Below are 22,183 nucleotides of genomic sequence, written 5' to 3' on the forward strand. Positions count from 1 at the left end.
AATTTCTGAGTTAATGAACTAGAATATTAATGTTAATGAAGTGGAATTAAAGTTAATGAAGTAGAATATTGTATGAGAGGGAGTGGAGAAGTATGAATAAGAAGGAAAAGGAAAGGTTGATTATGTGAAGGAACAATCAGATTGTTTGCTGAAGTCCCCTAGAATAAAGGAATAGATTGAGGTGGGGGAGCAAAATCATGAGCCAAACACTGAAATCATTGAAAAAGAAAGAACCACATCTGAGGGAAAAGGGGTGGGAGGAAGTGTGGTAAGTAATAACTACCAGAATCTTAATAGGATGATAAATTTAGATTGAAAGATTTTTAAAGGAAGAGAAGTTGGTGAATGAAGAGGGTAAAGGGAGAGTCTGGAAATGTCAAAGTACTCTGACAACACCATCCCAACTAGTGAGTCAGGGGTATGAGTGAAAGTGCTGAAAAAAGTAGCAAGGACAGCAGTATCGGGAGAAGGAATCAGGTTTCAGTGAATGTCAAAATATGGAAGGAATGAGAAGGGAAAAAGTTAAATGGAGGCAATTATTCTGAGGAAGCATAGTGGAGGGGGCAGGCAGATCTGGAGTGTGACAATTTGGGGTGCCATAGATTTAAGGGAATTTGGAATGAGAGAGCAGACAACTCTGACTAGATTCATTCCTCAGTAGTTAGCATATATATGCCCACTCTTTCTACTCCCACCCCTATGATATCGAATTTCCAACTGCCTAAAAAATAAACTTCAGTCCCCAAATAAACCTTATTCCCCAACCCCAATTGTCTGCTCTCTCATCTAGTCAGGGTAACAGAGGGATCTGTTGATGTAGGCAGGTGATTAGAAAGTTCAGGGTAAATGTTTACATTGGAATAGACTGCTATGTTCTTGTGAATTAGAACTGATAATTAACAGCATATTAAAAATGCAGAATGGTGAAAATAATAATGAAAGGGGGGTAGCAGTATAGGTAGCATACTCAGAATACAGTAGCTGTTGGTGTGGAATAACAAACTCATCTCTAGCAAAATTGGCACATTCCCGTGATTTTAAGCCATTAGTGAGATTTTCAGGGGTGGGGTTTCAGGAAAGATGATTATTTCCTTGATGTCACTAAGCAGTAGGGATCAGGGCAGGGAAGAAATTTATGCTTCCTGCCTTTCCCCCTCCACCTAAAATATCACTAATTAGATTCCCTGGATTTAATCTTCAGGTAAAAAAGATTTTAGCTGTATCATACCATCCATCCATCCATTCATTCAAAAAATCTTAATAAATCCTTATTTTATGCAGGCAAGTTTGCCAACATTTGACTTTTAGGGCCAGTGTTTTATTACAAAAGTTTGTTACAGTGAGCGTTAGCAGTGGGAATGAAGTCATATACAGACCATCATCTAAGTAATGTGACAAATTGGATTGGGAGTAATGACAAGGGGTAAAAGGTAGAGAATTGGCTCTCTTTTGAAAACTACCTCCTGCCTCCTCTGTAGGAGTCTGGACTGATTCAGGGACACAATTCAGCCAAAACTCACTGGGGATAAATTAGGGGTCTGGTGATTAGAAAGTTCAGGGTCAATGTTTACATTGGCATAGACTGCTATGTTCTTGTGAAGTGGGACTAATCTAGCAGTGTTGTGGCCCTAGTCTTGTGGTCCAGTTGGGAAACCTGGAGAATGAATCAATCACTAAACATTTATTAAGCACCTACTATGTGCCAAACTCTTTCTCTAACTCATCCCTTCCCAATTCTAAGTAACTCAAGGGTTGGGGGGAGGGAGGAATTGGTAGTGCAGCTGATAATTAACAGTATATTAAAAATGCAGAATGGTGGAAATAGCAATGATGAAAGGGCGGTGGCAGTATAGGTAGCACACCAAGAATACTGTAGCTGTTGGGGTGGAATAACAAACTCATCTCCAGCAAGATGGGCACATTCCCATGATTTTAAGCCACTTAGTGAGATTTTCAAGGGTGGAGTTTCAGGAAAGATGATTATTTCCCTGATGGGATCAGGACAGGAAAGAAGTTTATGCTTCCTGTCCTTCCCCTTCCACCTAAAATATCATTAATTAGATTCCCTGGATTTAATCTTCAGGTAAAAAAGATTTTAGGTGTACTATACCATCCATCCATCCATTCATTAAAAAAAAAATCTTAATGAATCCTTATTTTATGCAGGTAAGTTTGCTAACATTTGACTTTTATTGTCAGGATTCTGTTACAAAAGTTTGTTACCAGTGAGCATTAGCAGTGGGAATGAAATCATATATAGACTATCATCTAAGCAATGTGACAAATTGGATTGGGAGTAATGACAAGGGGTAAAAGGTAGAGGATAGGCTCTCTTATGAAAATTACCTCCTGCCTCCTCAATAGGAGTTTGGATTGACTTAAGGGCACAACTCTGCCAGGGATGACTGGGAATAAATGAGCATTTCTAGACGGGAATAAATTTGCATTTTCTCCTTTTTTCCACCTTCACTCCGACTTTCTTTAATTCCCATCTAAAATCGGATCTTCTACAGGAAGTCTTTTCTTAATTTTAGCTCCTTCCCTATTTTAATGTTTTTTTTCTATTTATCCTACATATAGCTTACTATATAGCTATAAGCTATTTGTTTGCATGTTGGCTCTTGCATTAGATTATGAACTATTTGAGGGTAGGGACTGTTTTTTGCCTCATTTTGTACTCCTAGGGCTAGCTCTGGGAGAATAGGGACAGCATTCTATTTATCTTTCTATCTTCCGGCACTTAGCCTAATAATTTTACATGTAATAGGCACATTAGTGTTTGTTAGATTAAATTTATTAGCTATATATATATATATATATATATATATACATATATATACATATATATGTACATAGCCAATTATGTATATTAGCTATATATGAATTTTTAAAAACCTCTTCATTTAACATGGACCTGGTTATGTAAATTAAGCCTTGGAAAAATCAGGACAAGAAATATTACAGAGGCTATACACAGACATGGACATTTTCTCTTCTTGGGAAAATTTTGAATTGATCTAAATGTTGTATTTAGTTCTGAATTATAACTAAAAGTCCTGCTCTAAATATTTTTGTACATACAAGTAATTTCCCTTCAATTTTGACCTTTGAAAGTACATGCCTAGTAATGATGTCTTTGGTATAGCACCAAATTTCTTTATAGAGTGGTTGGACTAAGCAAGAGGCTCTCTGCTACCAATTCACCAGGCTGGGAATGTAATTAGTCAGAAACTGTTGTTGAACAACTGTTGTTGTTAAAGTAGCATGAAAACGTATTATTCAAAAGACACAAAACTTAAGTAACGGTACAAGAAATTAAAATAAACATTCTTTTTCATTTTTTAATGTTTTACTTTTTCCAATTACATATAAAAACAATTTTTGACACTTATTTTTTAAAAAATTGAGTTTCAAATTCTCTCCTCTCTGCTCCCTTAAGAATTAAACTATCAAGCCTGTTTGTAGGTATATAACATTTATGCTTCTAAAGCTATTAAGGCTTAAAACTGCACTAAAATTTTTGGGGACCTCTCTATGCATACAAATATTCATAAAAGCACTTTTCAGAATGTCTAAGAACGCAAAATAAAATAAGTGTCCATTGGTAAGTGGATAAGTAGATAAATCATACTATTTATATATAATAGAATGTTATAATACTTTAAGAAATGACAATTACAAAGGATTCAGAGAAAATTGAGAACATCAGATGGTTAATAAACATATTAATTGCTGGGGATTTATTAAGTCAGGCATATGCTAAGTGTTGAGGATACAAAGAAAGATAAAAACCAGTCTTTGCTCTCAAGAAGCTTATAGTGTAATGGGGAGTTAATTTGAAAAGAACTATGTGCAATAAACTATATATAGAATAATTTGAGGGTAATCAACTGAGGAAATGAAGGCAATAGAAATAAGGAGGATCTGGAAAGATTTTCTGAACTGATGCAAAATTAAATAAGCAGAACCTGTAGAACAGAATACATGATGAGCACAATGATTTATAGGAAAATGACACTGAAAATTTTCTGAGTCATATCTAACGCAGTGGCATCTTGTGATTTTAAATTGTAATGTTCTTCTCTAAAATATAATGTCCTTTGGGAGCACGTTTCTTGGCGGGGGGCTTCTGGAGGTACCTTCGTTTCAGTTCAGTAAATCACCCCCAATGCAGCCAGGAGTTAAAGTCCAAATCCTTTATTGTCTTCTTCAAAGTCTTATTTCCTTCACTTGGGGCTCAGCTAGTTTTCTGCAGGCCTTCTGTAGGCTTGGTTCCCAGAGCTTAAGCTGCCTTCTCTGGCTTGTGAATCTCCTTGACTGAATCCTGGCTGAGGCTCCCAGAGCTCTTAGTGGGCTTATCCTCTAGTAGGCTTCTCCTTTAGTGGGCTTGTCCTCTTTGGCCCTGACAGCTCTTCCTTATATATGATCTCTTAAAGATGTGAATTTTGTGGAATTATAATAAGTACTAAGTACATGTAAATTAGAGAATCATTATCTCATCAATTCCACTGACTTGGCACCTTGTAAGAATCCTAACATTAACAGAATCCTAACATATGTCTTCCCCTCTCAGCAGATGGGTAGTGAATTAGAAATGAGCAGTGAAACAAACATTTTTTAGCAGTTTTGATTGACTGTATTTATTTATTATAAGAGGATTTTAGGGAGGAAAGGATAGTCAATGGAAAGTGACAATGATGCTAAAAATAACTATAAAAAGTTATATATTATCAATATGATATTTTTAAATGAAAGAAAAGGAGAAGCAGAGTGTTGATGTGAAAATGCAATCACCAGGGACATAGGATCTTTGATAAGCAAGTTAGGGCCATTCAAATGCCAGTATCCTGGGGAAAAAATTGTATTGGTTGCTCCTCTTCCCCTTTGCTCACCCCCATTCCACCGTCACCCAGAGAAAAATCTCTTCCTAAGTTTCTTCCACAGTGTTGGCCAGTATCCCATGGCTATCTGACAGTGTATCATCCTTCTTATGAGGTCTTTCTACTTTCTCTCTGATGCTGAAGTCAGGTCTAAAGTATCGATCCCCAAACAACAGGGATAGAGTTTATGTGGTGGAGTGGTAAGTGCTCGATTGATTCACACAGGTAGTGAACTTAGGGTAAAGGATCTGAATTCAAATTCTATCTCTGCTACTTACTATCTCTGTGACCTTAGCCAACTCATTAAAATTCTTTACATTTTTATTTCTTCTTCTGCAAAAGGAGGGTGTTGGGCGAGATTGTCTCTGGATTCCCTTTCCACCGATCTTAGTCAGGGACACTCTGCCCTGAGAAGGAACATTTCTTTCCCAGAACTGGGTGGAAGTGCATGCTTGGAATCCCGTTGGGCAACTAGGGTGGAGGGAGGAATGCTGCTTCCGACAGACGCTGAGTTGGCATCTTCTTTGGTGGCAGAGATTGTTCCACCCATGGTGGGGGGGAGAGGATGGTGACCACTCAAAAGAGCTGGAAAGATCCAACTGCTTGGTCCAAAGCTGAGGGTGGCAGCAGAAAAATTCACCATGCTGAGAGAAACAAGATCTCTTAAATTTCCTTATCTCTTACTTTCCTTTTTCTTTCCCTTCTGTCATTTGCCTCTGGACTATAGGCATCTCCTGAACATTTCTCAAAAACTTGCACTGAAGGCTAATATTATTGGGAAAGAGATAATAAAGTGTAATTCCTTTCCTCAGCAAATGAATTGTCAAATCTCAAATTACAGTACTCCCCCTCCCTCCTACCCAACACACTCCCTGAGCAGCTCTGCTAGAATCTGAGTTTGCAAGCAAGAACTGAAATATCTGGTTAATATATCATTTTACTTGTAAGGACAAATACCTATGATTAATGGCTGAACAACCTTTTGCCCTTTACATACTTTTCATTAGATACCTTCATATGCTATTCTGAAGATATGTTATCCACTAGTGGTTTCTTTAATTATAATGTTGCTTTATTACTTCATTTTGTGTTCTGTTTATTATGTTAGTAGTAATCCAAGGAAGCAGAAAATGGAGAGGAAAATGTTCTATGAGAGTTTAGCAGAGAAGCTAAGCTTAGGAAGTGGGAGGAACAAGTCAGGAACTATAGTAGGCACTGGAGACCCTCAGATAAAATGAGTGAAAAATATTTTACCTTTTCCTTAAAGGACCCACATTCAACTTGAGAAAATTCATTAATGATCAAAACATTTTCCTACCTGAATTACCTTGTATTTATCTAGAAATATATATGACATATCATCCCAGGGAAATATTAAGGCACAATTACTGCACATGATATGCTTAATAAATGGTGGTTGAATTGAATTGAACCTCCTCCTTCAAATGCCAGCTCAGTAGGCAGAATTCTGGTTCAAACTTATGTCTGCCTTTTCTCTCAGGAAAGTTCCTTAAAGACCTCTGACAGTGGATGGAGGGCACCACCAGGCTCCATTGCTGCCAGCCATCATCAAACTGTTTCTTCTCTCCCTCTCCCCCTCTCTACCAAAATAAAACTGCCAGTATGTTAGGAAGAAGTTATAGGAACAGATGAGATTGTGGCTTTCTTTGTCTCCCTAGAAACACACACACACACACACACACACACACATACACACACACACACACACACACACACACACACACATTAACCATTGAGTAGGTTAACTGCCCTATGGCAAAATTCCACCCTATCTGGGTGGAGGGTGGTGCCAGTAGAGGGAGAGACTTGGGGGGACACATCTGAGTAAGCAGAGGAGAGAACAATTACCACAGCTCAAGCTCCTTGTCTCTTTTGTTTGGAAACATGACTAGTAGATGACTTCAGTGAATTTGCATACTGCCTTTATTGTCTAGAGATCAAATTAAGGCTGGAAGGCAGGAGAATTTCTCTATGACTAACGGAAGCCAAGAAAGCAATCTTGGTCTTTCATACCTTTTCCAGCAAGGTGGGAGTGATCTCACTATTTGTAAAGCCCAGCCCTTCCCCACCTGCAAGCTCATCTTCATACACTGGACCCAACCCTATTTTTCTCAGTATATAAAGCCCTTGCTAGCATCTCAGTTTCACACAGTCCTTCTCTAACCCTCTGGTCTTCTTTGACTTTTACTTCTTCTCTTCAACTTCCTCATTTTTGAGCAAACCAAGCTATCATGTCTTGCCAGTCTACAGTCAGGTTTCAAAGAAGTGGCCGGAGTGGCTTCAGTGCTAACTCTGCCATCACTCCCGGCATCAACCGGTCAGGCTTCAGCTCTGTGTCCGTGTGCCGTTCTGGGGGCAGTGGTGGCTTTGGAAGGTCTTGTGGAATCTCTGGGGGAGCTGGTTTCGGCAGCCGAAGCCTTTACAACCTAGGGGGGTCCAAGAGGATCTCCATCGCAGGGAGCAGCAGTGGCTTCCAGAGTGGATGTGGTGGAAGAATGGGAGGTGGATTTGGTTTCGGCAGTGGAGTCAGTGGTGGCTTCGGATATGGTGGTGGAGCTGGCTTTGGTGGTGGCTATGGAGGAGCTGGGTTTCCTGTCTGCCCCCCTGGTGGAATCCAAGAAGTCACTATCAACCAGAGTCTTCTGACTCCCCTCAACCTACAAATTGACCCCACCATCCAGAGGGTGAAGACTGAAGAGCGGGAGCAGATCAAGACCCTCAACAACAAATTTGCTTCCTTCATTGACAAGGTAAATCATTAAGATATATAGCTATCATGAGGTGTATATCTATACTTAACTTGATGGACTTGGGGATGAAAGAAAAGAGAGATTCAAATTCTCTCTGCATTGAGAAATTTTGCCCAATTCATGATTAGCTGATGATTACTGAAAGGGATAACAATATACCTAAGTTGTTTAATTTATTAGGAACTTTTCCTCTTCTCCAGAGAAGAAGAGAATTCTTAGTGTCAATAACTTTATGGCATGTGAGGAGAACAAGTTAAAATATGGGTTATTCTTTCATTGCTGAAATGTGTAAGGGAGTGTGAGCATTTTTGTTGTCAGCCAATATTAATTAAGCTCCCATGACATACTAAGGCAGCATGGTACAAAGAAAATTCTATCCAACTGGGGATCAGGATACCAGAATTTGCATCCCAGGTCTACTAATTACAACCCATGTGATGTTAGGCAAGTCATCCTTTCAGAATGTCAATATTGATCCCCAGCTGTAAATAGAGAGGTTTGCACTGGTTAAGATTCAAGGCTATGGGAAGACAAAAGCAAACAAAAGATTTATTGGTTCACTCAAGAATCATCATAATGGAAAGAGCAATGAATTCTTGGACTTAAAAATATAGAAATCCATTAGAATAGTTATTACTGTCAAACAGAGGCTTGAAAGTGTTCTGTATAAGGGATTCCTGTATTGGGGGTAGATATGACTAGGTGTCCTCTAAGGTCACTTCCAATATTAAAATTCTAGGATCTACTTTGTTTTCTAGAGTGTATAAATTGTCTTCTTAAATCCAATAAGAGTTTTAAAAAAATAGTGACATGATAAGAGAGGCAGAAGGTAGATTTTATTTAAATCTGTTATTAGAGAGGGTGACTGGGCCTCCATATAAAAATGAGAGGTTACAATATAATTTGAGTAGAGAATTGCCATTGTTCAAACATCATAAGGATTTGCTGCTCTATTAGGATTTGGAGACCATGAAATCACTAATGATATTATTGCCTTCTTTCAATGACTTTCTATCAACCTAAAGAATGCTTTATGGAATTGGCTTTCTTTTCTGTTCTCCAGGTACGATTTCTTGAACAACAAAACAAGGTTTTGGATACCAAATGGACACTGCTCCAGGAACAGGGCACCAAGACTGTGAAACAAAATTTGGAGCCAATGTTTGAAGCCTATATTAACCAACTCAGGGGGCAATTGGACAGAATCACACGTGAGAAAGGTTCTCTGGATTCTGAGTTGAGAAATATGCAAGATCAAGTGGAAGACTTCAAGAACAAGTAAGTGAGAGGGGACTGGAAAAGAAAAAATCTAGATTAGCCAAGAGAGAAAGTGTGGGACTCAGTTCCCTAAAGGACAAAGACCAGAAGAAATTGGGGAACATTACAAAATATTCATAAAGGAAGGAAATACCTTACATTATTCCATAATATCCCTAAGAGGACAAAATGAGGGTGATAGAAAAGCAAAGAAGTTCAAATATCATAACTTCATCTCTCAAATTTCCTAGTGTGCCCTGTATTAGTCCACTTCTCTATATCAGTGAAAGGAGATTCATAATCCACATGAGAACAGTCCATTTTTGAGGAGACCTTGGATTTCAGGCTGGTTTCTCCAATCCTATTGGCTGTTGGCTCAATCATCTTCTTTTTTGCTTCTATCCAGGTTCGAAGATGAAATCAACAAGCGCACAGCAGCAGAGAATGAATTTGTGACACTGAAGAAGGTGAGTTGATTGATTCTAGAGAACAAGCTACAGAAAGAGAAAGCATAGGTCCAAGCAATGTTCTGGGTTTGGCTATAGGAGAAAGGAGCTCTCATTAGCTGATTTCTTGTTGTATGTTTTCCCCAACCAGGATGTTGATGCTGCCTACATGAATAAGGTGGAACTGCAAGCCAAGGCAGACTCTCTCCTAGAAGATATCAACTTCTTAAGAGCTTTCTATGAAGCAGTAAGAATCCTTATGTTCTCCAAAAAAGTTATTTTTTTAAAGGAATGGGTACCTAATATTCAATATGTAAAAGCCCTGTATCTCAAATCTATCAGGCCCTGAAATATCATTTAATGATGATTTGGGCTGGGGGACCTATGAGAGAATTCTCAGATTCCCTGGGAATATTTCCTGCTGTCTGGAGATGGCACAACTGATTGTCTCTGTCCTGCAGGAACTGGCCCAGATGCAGACCCACATCTCTGATACCTCTGTTGTTCTGTCCATGGACAACAACCGTTCTCTGGATCTGAATAGCATCATTGCTGAAGTCAAGGCTCAGTATGAAGAGATTGCTCAGAGGAGCAGGGCTGAGGCTGAGTCCTGGTACCAGACCAAGGTGAGATGAGGAGGAAATAACTGGGCTGTCTGTAATTACCATTCTAACCTGCCAGAGAGACAAGGGCAGCTTACACTTCTGTCTCATCCTCTTCTTCATTTGGGAAATAGGACATTGTGATATGACACTTAACACCTAACAGCTGGCTAATGGATAAGTTAAAGTGTGCTGGAGTAAACATTTAGAAGGAATCTCATGAAGAAACACTGAGACAATTTGGGAGGCATTTCAGTGTGATACTAATGCTGTCTCTCTCTTTCTCTTCCTTTTTCTGTCCCATAAGTATGAGGAGCTGCAGATCACAGCTGGCCGCCATGGGGATGACCTCCGCAATACCAAGCACGAGATCTCTGAGATGAACCGAATGATTCAGAGGCTGAGAGCTGAGATTGATAACGTCAAGAAGCAGGTAGGCTATAGCCAGTTTTCTGCACCAATGTTGCACTTCCTTTCTGAGTATCTTCATCACTGTTACTATGTAACTCAGTCCATGTAGCACAACCAATCTATCCACATGGCAGCCTCTTTATTTAAAGCCCAGTCCTTACTATGTCTGGCTCCTCTCCCACCAGTTTCCATTCATTTTCACATTTGACACGGCTAACACAAGCACATTAAATTGGGATTTGCTGATAACAAGGACTGGTGGTAGGGAGAAGGGCTGGGAATGACGAGTTCCAACTGTTTTCCTAATTGTTTTGTGTCATAAATCTGCATTCCTATGGAAAGGAAGAAAGAATAAGATCTCTTTTTTTTTTTCCCCGAAGTGTGCTAACCTGCAGAATGCCATTGCTGAAGCTGAGCAGAAGGGCGAGATGGCCCTCAAGGATGCCAAGGCCAAATTAGAAGATCTAGAAGCTGCTCTTCAGAGAGCCAAACAGGACATGGCCCGCCAGCTGCGTGAATACCAGGAGCTGATGAATGTCAAGCTGTCCCTGGACATTGAGATTGCCACCTACAGGAAGCTGCTGGAGGGAGAGGAGTGCAGGTGGGTACTTGTTCTCTGAGGTTTGGGTAGTGGGCTGTCTTGGGCATCCAGGCATTGAGCAGAATCTCAGGAGTATTAAGTTCTTTTTGAGAAAACACAAAGTGAACTGGTTACCTTATGGGTCAAGTTGGAAACTTCCGGGATCATCCCACTTTGTCTTAAATTCAGTCTTCTGAAATATAATCTTTGGTTTCTTCCTCACACAGAATGAGTGGAGAAGGTGTGGGACCAGTCAACATCTGTGAGTATCTTTGATTGTTCTCTTCACTTTTGCTTTAATTTCTCCATAGCTTTCTAGTTTAGTGGGGTCTTAACATGTAATTTCTTATTCCTTCTACAGCTGTTGTGAGCTCCACAGTCTCCAGTGGATATGGCAGTGGCAGTGGCAGTGGTGTTGGAGGCGGTTTTGGTATGGGTGGAGGAAGTGGTTATTCCTATGGTAGCGGCAGCGGCTACAACGTGGGAGGAGGACTCAGCGTTGGAGGCGGCTTCAGCTCCGGCAGTGGGAGAGGGTCTCTGGGAGGCAGCAGCACCAGTGTGAAGTACACCACGACCACATCTTCCAGCAGGAAGAGCTACAAGCACTAACGTGTCTACCAGATTACTGGCTCCGGAATGCCTCAAGCCCCTGCTTCTTGTTCCTAACCCTTAGCATCAATGCGCTATCCTTTTGGCTGCTGCAGATGTTGGGGTTGGTTTCTAGATCCCTCCCCCCAACCTTTGATCTTTTCTTGCACCCAGGATTGGGACCAAAAGTTTAAATGCCTTATACTTACCAGCTGGATTATTTCTCATTGAGTATGAACTTCCAATCATAAGATTGTTGAGAATATCAGTGAACATGGTCACACAAGTTCTATCTGACCCCCTTATCCAGCTATCAGAATATCTACTTATTGTCTTTAAGTTCCTAAGTCTGGGACCTTGGAAAAATACTCAAGTGTCCTTCCTAAGCACAGACACTGACTTTTGGATTTGAAAGAAGCTTGTACTTGACCACCTTCAGCTAGCCATTTGGAGCTACATGTCTACTGAATCTCCTTGTGCTAAAAAAGCAGTGATGCTGATGTTTTCTTGCAGTGTACCTGAAAATGGAAATGATATAAGTAGAAAGACTACAGGAACTGTATCCTTATGACATTTCTTTGGTCCCTTCCATCTCTTATACTTGTCCAAATAAAGCAGATTTATAATATATATTGGTATTGTTTGGAGTTGTCTTTATACTAGATTGTTGGTTGTCAATTTTTTTTTTAGTCCTCTAATGTGATGACCACACTAGCACCCAGGATACTTTAGAATCAGCTGGAGTCAGGATAAGCAAAAGTCCTTACTCTTTATTCTTGGTCTTTAGGGGTAGAAGTGAAGGGGATGGAAGCAGAGTCTCCGCAACTTCTTTCTTTCTCATCCACTGCAAAAGTGATCCTAGCTAGTCTTATTCCACTCCCTAGTGCCTCCTACGATTCTCTATATACACCAATCATTGAGCCAGCACAGGATAGTGGGAAGGGCCATTTTTCAAAAATATGCCCATAGAGTATTGTCCAATCAGTAGTTAGCCTCAAGTGCTTGGCTGTCCTGACCTCAGTGTATGGACTCAAGAGTTTCAGCCCTCTACACACTAATCTCCCTTTCACTCAAATAAGATTCTAATCCAGGAAATCTAGATTCATTGACAGATTTCAGGGGTCCATGAATTTAAAAATTTTTATAATTGTGTTTCAATATAATTGGTTTCTTCTGCAGTCCTATGCATTTAAAAGTTATTTCTTTAAAAACATCACTGTAAAGAGTATTTAACATTGTGAGGAGGATTTACTCAGAAAGCCATACAAGAAGTTATGAATTCCTGGTCTAATCTAACTTTTCATCAGAGTTGTTACCAGCATAGAATTAGTGCGGTTTTGCCATGGAATACTGATATATAGGGGATGGATTTCTTTTACATTTAGGGAGTGGGGTTTCCTCCACAAGAGAAGACATCCAAAGAATGACTTCCCTCCCTTATAATTTACCTGGATATGTTCCAACATACAGAGCAACTGCTGTACCTAGTCATCCCACTTTAGATTGCTGCGAACATGATGCCCAGTTGTGAATCACACTTACTGTAATTGGAGGGGGTGATGATTCTACTGATTTCTCAACCAAGACATTTCCACTTTGCTTTTCCCTACAACTTGGTCTTCTTGTAGCTAGGATTTATTTTCTTCCCCCCACCCAGAGCTGTGATTTTATTGGGATGTAGAGAACTCCTACTGAAGAAAACATCTCTATCAGTATTGATGGACACTTGTTTTACAAGTTATAATTCTAAAGATTTGCCTGCAGCACTGAGTAATTGAATGAAATCTCTCACCTAGAGGTTACCACAAGATGTCAAGTTTGGAAGGCACCTTAAAGCTATCAATTTCAAATTCAATATGAATATCAATTCCAATGCCAATTCCAATTTACATGGATGGGAATCTTCTCTATGACATATCTAATAAGTAGTATCCCAGCCTTTGATTAGAGACCTTCAGAATGAAAAAGCCAATAGTATGTTACTATGAAAAGTACATTAAGCTTGGAGTCAGAGAACTTGCATTTGAATCTCAGCTCTGCTATATAAAGACCACTCATGTGACCTTCAGTTTTCTCAATTGTAAAATGAGGGGTTATATTCCGTGATCTCTAAGGTACCATATAAAGTCTAAATTTCTGCTCCTATGAACTTTCATTACAGTTCATTCCACTTTGCATAGCTTTAATCAGAATTTTTTTTCTTACTTCAACCCCAAAAATGTGTCTCTGAAACTTATACTGATTGTTTCTGGTTCTCTTCCTGAGAGATCCTTTTCTCTAATGATTCTCTCAATATTTTCAATATTTAAACTTAAAATTGGAGTTTAAATTAAAATATTTGAAGATCACCTTCACAGTTAGATCTACTACTTCCTAGCTATGTGACCTTGATTAAATGATATTACCTCTTTAAACCTCAGTTTCCACATCTTAAAAAAATAATATTCTATTCTAAAAAGAACTCTGGATTTGAAGTTGTAAGAATTCTCACTCTAATTCCTCCACTTTCTAGTTGTGATCTTGAGCAAATTACACATCTTTTTTAATCTTCCAATTTCAACTCATTTTTTCTTTCCCCAGGTGAAAGTAGTTATAATTCTATCTCTGTCTTACTCCTGCCTTTAGTAACAAAATCACCCTCAGATCAGTTAATAGCATTCTGATATCTAGGAATTTGGATCTTTCATTCACATAATCAAAATCAGTCTTCAAGGGCTAAAAACCAAAGAAGGAGTTGGTTGATTTGATTACCCTGATCTTATGTCTTGAAGTTTGTTAACATAGCTGAAAGTTTACTATTCCTATCTCTGGCCTCTAACATCCTTCAAGCATTCATTCGAATGTAACAGAAGTCACAGTTTCATATACAATTCACTTTCCTGTTTTTCTTCATTTATTTAAATGTTCACGTTTATTGATCTTTAAAATATTAAAAATGAAAAAAATTCTAATGTTGGATTCCCAAGGGATTCTGTTCAATTTCCTACATTTGGAATCTAGGAATGTGTTCCAATTTAACTCCCATCCTGTTCCAGGGGGGTTATAGATGAGCAAGAGACTTAGATTTAAAAGACAACAATAAAATAGGAAAAATCTACCAATTGGACTTAGAAAGAGAAGACCTAGGTTAGATTCTATGACCACCAAACATCTCTTCCAGCATGAAATTCAATAATCCAATGACTACCTCCCTCTAGTTTTCATTGTAGTTGCCGATGTGGAGGAGAAAAATCTGAACTGACTTTTCTTCAACCTCTCTCTTCCTTAGTTTGCCCTCTTGTGGAACTTTCAATGCAGAGGAATGCCAAAAGAGACCTAGAAAAGAGGATATAACACCTAATAGGATCATCTACCTTGAGTCAGATAGAGTTGACTATAGCATCAACAAGTGATCTCATTACCCACCTTGGGCAAATACAGTCAGTAATTCAGTTTTTTGAACATTAAACAATTTATTAAGTGTCTATTTTGTTCATAAGGCACTGTTTTAGAATTTGAGATGAAGGGATTTGGGCTACAGGGAAAGAAGGATAAGTCAGTACTCTTCTCTGGGTCTGGAATAATCTGTTCTTTCTTCTCTTTATAGGTCAGTTCTGTTTCTGGGATATCCCATTTCATCCTCTATTTTTATAGGGAAGCTTTCCTGACTTCCTTTTTCAGCTCTAGATAGTCCCCATTTCCCAGAGACCTTCGTTTAGTTCAGAGGATGGAAATCTGATTGAGTTTTGCATAGGTATACACTAGCTCCAAAAGGACATAATTTTAAAATCCAGATACTTGTTTTGAAATGTTTGCCAGTTATTCAAGTTATTTTGTTCAGATAATTAATAAATACTTCTCAATGCATCCTGAAAGTCATTTGGTCAGTACATAGCATAAGGCTTCCTGCATGTAGAGCCCTGTCTGAACAATAGGGGGAGACCCAGAAGGTGCTAAGTACTCAAAAATATCTGTTGAATTAGGTCTAGTAAAAGTCTCTGCCCTTGAAAGGATACTAATTTGATGAAGAAGATAAAATACTCAGCTTATGACTCAGAGCAGGTGCAAAAGCATGGAAAACTCTTAAGTCCAGCTGGAAAAAGAGTGAAAGAATTCAGAATGAATGAAGGAACCAGAGGCAATCAAAGTTGGGTGGAGTAAAGCAGGAAACACTACCTGAAAGAGAAGATGGAAATTTTGAGTCAGTTTTTAATCAAACAGCTCCTCTCCATTCTTTTCTTTTTGCCGCTTCTCTGTTTTGTTCTGTTCTGTTGTAATATCCTCTCCTACCATTATTTGATTGTCCTACCATTCAAGTGGTACTTTTCTTCTTTTTTGTTTTGTTCTTACTAGGGAATTTATTCACACCCTGCTTAAAGTGAAAGCCCGATAAATAGGCCTGCATTTTTGAATTGCTCCTTAAATCAGTCCATTGAGTACTTTTTCAAGGAGACAACAAAATGGCTCTCCTAGAGTGAAGCATTTTAGGAAGACAAGATGATATTCTCCCATATGACCTCCCCTATTCCCCTGTCTCACAGATACTTCAAACTGGGAAGCTTTTCTTATTTTCTAACCTGAGGAAGATAGAGCCACTCCCTGGTAAAAATGAAGAAAAGTTCAGAAGGTTAGACTTTTATAGACTTGAAGGTGATTATTCATTGATTCTCTCCTACCTTTTGTCATCACTCACTCCCACATCCAGTCTCCCCTAAATCTACTCAATCTAATTCTTTATACCTTTGCTCATGGTGCAACTTTCTCAACCCTTTCGTTATTTTCTTTGTTGCTTTGGACCTCCTCCAAATTTTCTGAGCCTTGCTTAACAAACTCATGATCAAGGGCAGAATTAAAAAGGACTTATAAACATTTCCTTTAAAAGGGATTTCCCTTTGAACATATCTCAAGGTAGTTTCCTAAAGGAACAGCAGGACAAATAACTTAAATCTCAGACAGACATGTGACCATAGAGTGTTTTACATTTTTTTTTTTTAAGATAGAAGGGAACAATAATAGTCTATCCCTCCAGATACCCAGCTTTCAGACCCTATCTTGCTGTGTACCCCATTCTGCAGGTATAATTTGTTTTAAGCAATACATATAACTAAGAACTACATTTATTGGCGTCTGAGATACTTTCTACCTCTTCTAAGAGTCTATGATTTTTGCCTGCTCTGTAAAAAATGTTTATAAATTAACCCATTATTTAAATGCCTTAGAAGAGTGAACTAACTAGGGAAATTCTTGGGCTTTGTAAAATAAAGAATGAGATTTTAATTTATAATTGAAATTTAAGTCAATTCAATAAATCATTCATTATATATTCTGTGCAGGGTAGTGAGGTAGCTAAGGAGACACAAAGATACAAAAACAAAATAGTATCAGCCCAGAAGCTGCTTAAAGGAGTTTGGATGTATTAATTTCTATACAACAGGCACAAAGGTTTTCAGACCCTGACCAAGGATTTCTTTTGTAATCCTGGGTCTTACTCACAAAAATACTCTCAATTTCTCCCATATTATCATCATCATTATTACTATCATTGTCTTGGCCATTGTCAGATTGTCAAGATCCCCAGCATCATTAAACAAACTTGATGATTTTATTATGGTCTATAGTTCTGAACTGGATATGTTCCAGAGCAAGGGAGCCAGAGCTTTAGCAAACTACAGTATTGCCTGATGTCCAACAGTATTAGGGAAATGGAAAAACTCAACTTTACTTGATATTCAATCCCCAGGAGAATCAACATCCAGATATCATTTAGAAACATTTATATGAGATCATTTTTTGCTTTTCACCTGGTACTTTTTTGGGTCAGCACAACTTAGACAATCAATGTGGATGGAGCTAATAGGTCTTGATTTTTCATTTTGAAAATTCTCCATAGGAAATGCAACAATCCAGATCTGTTCTCTCCTATCCTGACATCTGGAATATGTCCTGTTGGTAGGTAAAAATAAGGAAGCACTTCTAGAATCTAAAAAATTCAATCACACACTGAAAAAAATCCCCCAAACCCAAAATGAAACAAGACACAAGGTTCTCTGTACTTAGATAGCTTGGTTTCTGATTTTAACTTTTCTATGATATTCCTGAGCAAATCTCTTAATTTTTTAATGTAATTTCCCTCCTGTTCCAAGCAAGAGAAATGAACTTAAATCTTGAGAAATTCTTTCTAGTTCTAAATCTATGATTCTATACTATATTCCTTTTACCCTTTTCCAGTCACCCGTGCATTTTTGATTATACCAGTTGTTCTCAAATTGTTTTTGTATGGCCCTTCTGTTTGCTTCCCAAAGTTATTTAGCAAATCAAGAGATAAGAACTGTGGCAAATAATCCTTTTCTGGCCCCTTGGGCATCTAGCATAGATAGAGCTAGTCACTGAAAACTCAAATATCCAAAGAAATGTGTTACTTCATTTGCATGTTCTTGCTCATATATACCATCTTGCCCTGCATTAATCTTGTTCATGTTTCCCTATAGTTTAGATTATAGGAAGTCCACCAAATGTACTAAAGGTCTTACTCAATTTCTTCTGATATTGAAAGGGAAATGGAAGGAAATATGCACCTATTAAGCACCTACTATATACCAGGCACTGTGCTAAGTGCTTTACAGACATTACAGATAGAGGATAATGACATTTTCTTAATCTTTGTCTTATAATGACCTCTCTGTGATTTTTGTTACTATTGTTCACTCTATCTTCCTTGATACTTCCTTCTTTTTAATCTTTTAAATTTTATTTTGTTTTTTATTCCCCCCAGTTACATATAAAAATAATTTTAACTTTCATTTTTAGAAACTTTGAGTTTCAAATTCTCTCCCTTTCTTCCTCCTCATCTACTCATCCCTACCACTGAGAAAGCAAGCAATTCATATAGGTTGTACATGTACAAAACATTTCCATAATAGTCATGTTGTAAAAACAATATAGACAAAAACACCTCAAGAAAAACAAAGGTTTAAAAAAGTATGCTTTAACTTGTTTTCAGACACGACTAGTTCTTTCTTTGGGAATGAGTAGCATTTTTCATTATAAGTCCTTTAAAGCTGTTTTGGATCATTGTATTGCTGAGAATAGTTAAGTTATTCACAGCTGATTATCTTACAACATTGCTTTTATTTTGTACATAGTACATTTCACTTTGCATCAGTTCATGTAAGTCTTTCCAGATTTTTTGAGAGCATCCTACTTATAATTCTTTTAGCAGAATAGTATTCCACCATAATTACATACAACTATTTGTTCAGCCATTCCCCAATTGATGAGCATACCCTCAATTTCCAATCAAGAGACAAGGACTGTGGCAAATAATCCTTTTCTGGCCCCTTGGGCATCTAGCATAGATAGAGCTAGTCACTGAACACTCAAATATCCAAAGGAATGTGTTACTTCATTTGCATGTTCCTGCTCATATATACCATCTTGCCCTGCATTAATCTTGTTCATGTTTCCCCTTTGCCCTAAGAAAAGAGCTGCTATAAATAAATAAAGATGCTATAAATGCATATAGATTCCTTTCATTTTTAAAAATCTCTTTTGGGATACAGAGCTGGTAGTGGTATTGCTAGGTCAAATGATCTGCCTTCCCTTTCCTTCTCTCCACTGTAACTCTTATATTTGAAAAAATGTGCCTTATTCTACCTCTCCCTTTCCCTTTCTCCAAGTACATTCCTCACTTTAATTATATGTTTTTAGATATTAATCCTTCATATTTAACTCACACCTGTGCCCTCTGTCTACATATACTTCTTCTAAATGCCCTAATAATGAGAAAGTTCTTAGGAGTTGAAAACCTCATATTCTTATATAGGAATATAAATACTTTAACCTTATTAAATCCCTTATAGTTTTCCTTTTTATGCTTCTCTTGAGAATTGGATTTGAAACCCAAATTTTCTAATTGGCTCTGATCTTTTCATCAACAATGCTTGAAAGTCCCCTATTTCACTGAATATCCATTTTCCTGCTGAAGGATTATAGTCCGTTTTGCTGAGAAGGTGATTGTTGGTTGTAATACCAGTTCCTTTGCCATCCAGAATATCATGTTCTAAGCTCTCCAGCACCAAGGCAGATTCTTTTTCACATTCTATTTAATATAGCTTTTGAGACACTACTCCCTCCTGGTTCTCCTCTCTATATGGTCATCCCATAATCTCCTTTTCTATATTTTAACCTAACCTAACCATTGGTTATCCCACAGTGTTCTGTCCTGGGCCTTCTTATCTTTTCCCACTGTATACTATTTCATAAGTTGATCTAAAATTCCTGCCCTGCCCCCCATCCTATGATTGCATTCACATTTCTCTCCTTTAGATCCTTCAGTACCCTTACAACCATGATGCTTTTAGCTTAGATGTTGAGAAGATTAAGTTAATTTATATAATTTTAAAATTCATTCTACTTATAGTTAATTAGTTTTGTCCTGTAACTGTCATGGTTTTTTTTTTTTTTTGGTTCCTAAATTTAGTTTAAAATTCAGCTGGTCTATAATAAGTGAAGCTTAGAAATCCAGTTCTCTTGCTAATCTATGCTATGGTTTTGCTTTGAAGAAATGTGCTATCCTTGGGCATTGAGGGTACACACTAAGAAGTATATTCTAATAATTTTATATCACCAAACTATCCTTCAAAGATATTGGTTTGCTATCCAAAGAAGTCCAGACCACTATCCTTATAAGTGGACTCAAACAATGAATACTGAATAGTCACAAAGAGAAAGAGAGGTTTGTTGATAAACCTCATTCTTAACTTCCAATCAATCATATTGTTTCCCCATGCCTCAGCTATGTAACCAATCATGTTGTTTTCAACCCTTTGTTATCAATCATAAAGCCAACTGTATTATTTCCCCACCTCCCTGTTCTGTTCTTTGTTCTGATCTTATAAAAAGGAACTGAGTTTTGGGGGGGTCTTTTGACTAATTGAATCAGTCATTAGACCTATTTTATTGATAAGTGTATGCCCTATTAATAAAATGCTATTTTGCTCAGAGAAAATACTCTTCCAAAAAAAAAAAAAAGAGAAAACGCTCTTCAGTCTACCTTTGTTGAATTTTACTCCCAACAATGTCCTTTATGTATGCCCCCTGTCATGTAATTGATTTTCTCATCTTTGTTCTCGTTAGTGCTATTTATGGATCCTCTATAGCACACCTGGCTTTGTGATGTTAAAGTCTAAAAGTATTAACACTGCTGCTCTTCTTGAAGAGAGTAGTCTGGAACTAAAAACAATTTTAGACATTTTCCTTGTTTTTGTCATTCTACTTTGAATTTTTATAATATCTTTGGGATTTTCTTAGTTGGATTTCTTATCAAACTTTTAAAAATTATTCTTCACTACTTCCCTCTGTTTTGTGGGGCAATGCTTCTTATTACCTTCCACCTTCAAAAATTGTTGTTCTAACTGATCTTAGTCATATGTAAGAGACTTTAAAATCAAGGACACCAACATACTATTTGGCTTTGTTAAAAATTCTGGACCACTTCTTAATTAGTAACTGAAACATGAGAAAACACCCATTGGTGACTGGGTTCTCAGGCATGGAGTAAGAGTGCATATAGATCTCAGTATATCACCTCAGTTTTCTTGGCAAAATGAAAGACAGTATTCTCTAATGAGAATAAGAGGCATAGAAAGCAGTAAAGAGGAGATAAAGGAGGGGTTGTGATAGATGGAGCCCTTCCTGAATTTTGAGACAGTTTGAGTAAAAGGCACAAGAAAACAAGGAGTAGTCATAGGAAGAAGAGGAATAAGGCCAAAAAAATTATCTGGAATGAAAAGTAAATTTGGGAAGAGCCCAAGATCTAATAGATAGGTCGGGCTAACTGTTAGTAGATTTTAAGAAAAGATGAGTTTTTCCATCCTCTCAGAAAAATATAGGACATTTCCCCAGTACTTCGGTGAGATTAATTTCCCTTTGTATCCTTTTCCAGAGGATCATAGAAGTAAGGCAGAGCAATAATGATCCATAACCTTAGTAGATACACTGCCCTATGGTATATCATCATGTTCATTTTTCCACCTTTTTGGAAGAGATAATTTCATCTGGTTTGAAGGCCCATGGTAGAAACCTTTATCTGATTTGAAGGTGAAGGTTGGAGCGGGTAAACCAATTTTTGGTACAGTGGATAGAATCCTGCTGGACCTGGAGTCAGGAAGAGTCAGATAAAACTTGCCTTTTACATTTAATAGCTATGTGACCATAAACAAATCCCTTAACCTTTTTGAACTTCAATTCTCTCATCTGTGAAGTGAAAATAAACCTGTAAGTACCTGTCTCAGAGATGAGGTGAGGCACAAATGAGATAATGTATGTAAAGGATTTTGTAAACTTTGGAGTTCAGTATAAATGACACTTATTATTAGATAATCAAGAAGGAGATAAGATACAGGGGTTGTCAAAGTTCATGAAATACTGTCTGAGAAAGTCCCAGAGCTATATTATACATAGGTATGGGGATGAGAATACCTCCTTCAATAATGATTTCTTCATACAGTGACACATACCCCAACCCCCAGAGACAGCTAACTCCTTACATGATAACAAGCCAATAGGATGGTGTCAGCAGTGTCCCCAGGCTACAGCAGTATCACCCAGCCCACCTAACTGGAACTATCCACAGGGCTGTTGCTGCTACATTTCTGCATTTACCATGCAG

General features: G+C 37.9%; 1 protein-coding gene across 1 annotated transcript; it reads left to right on the forward strand.

The window, feature by feature from the left end:
• The first annotated feature begins 7,038 nt into the window (after positions 1-7,038).
• LOC127564826 (keratin, type II cytoskeletal 6A-like) lies at positions 7,039-12,165 on the forward strand. Its single transcript, XM_052001599.1, has 9 exons — positions 7,039-7,651; positions 8,715-8,929; positions 9,315-9,375; positions 9,506-9,601; positions 9,816-9,980; positions 10,264-10,389; positions 10,748-10,968; positions 11,175-11,209; positions 11,309-12,165. Exons 1-9 carry the CDS (start codon positions 7,133-7,135, stop codon positions 11,554-11,556), a joined length of 1,686 nt encoding a protein of 561 aa, XP_051857559.1. The 5' UTR covers positions 7,039-7,132; the 3' UTR covers positions 11,557-12,165.
• The last annotated feature ends 10,018 nt before the right edge of the window (positions 12,166-22,183 follow it).

This window comes from Antechinus flavipes, chromosome 5, assembly GCF_016432865.1.
Source record: "Antechinus flavipes isolate AdamAnt ecotype Samford, QLD, Australia chromosome 5, AdamAnt_v2, whole genome shotgun sequence".
NCBI lineage: Eukaryota > Metazoa > Chordata > Mammalia > Dasyuromorphia > Dasyuridae > Antechinus > Antechinus flavipes.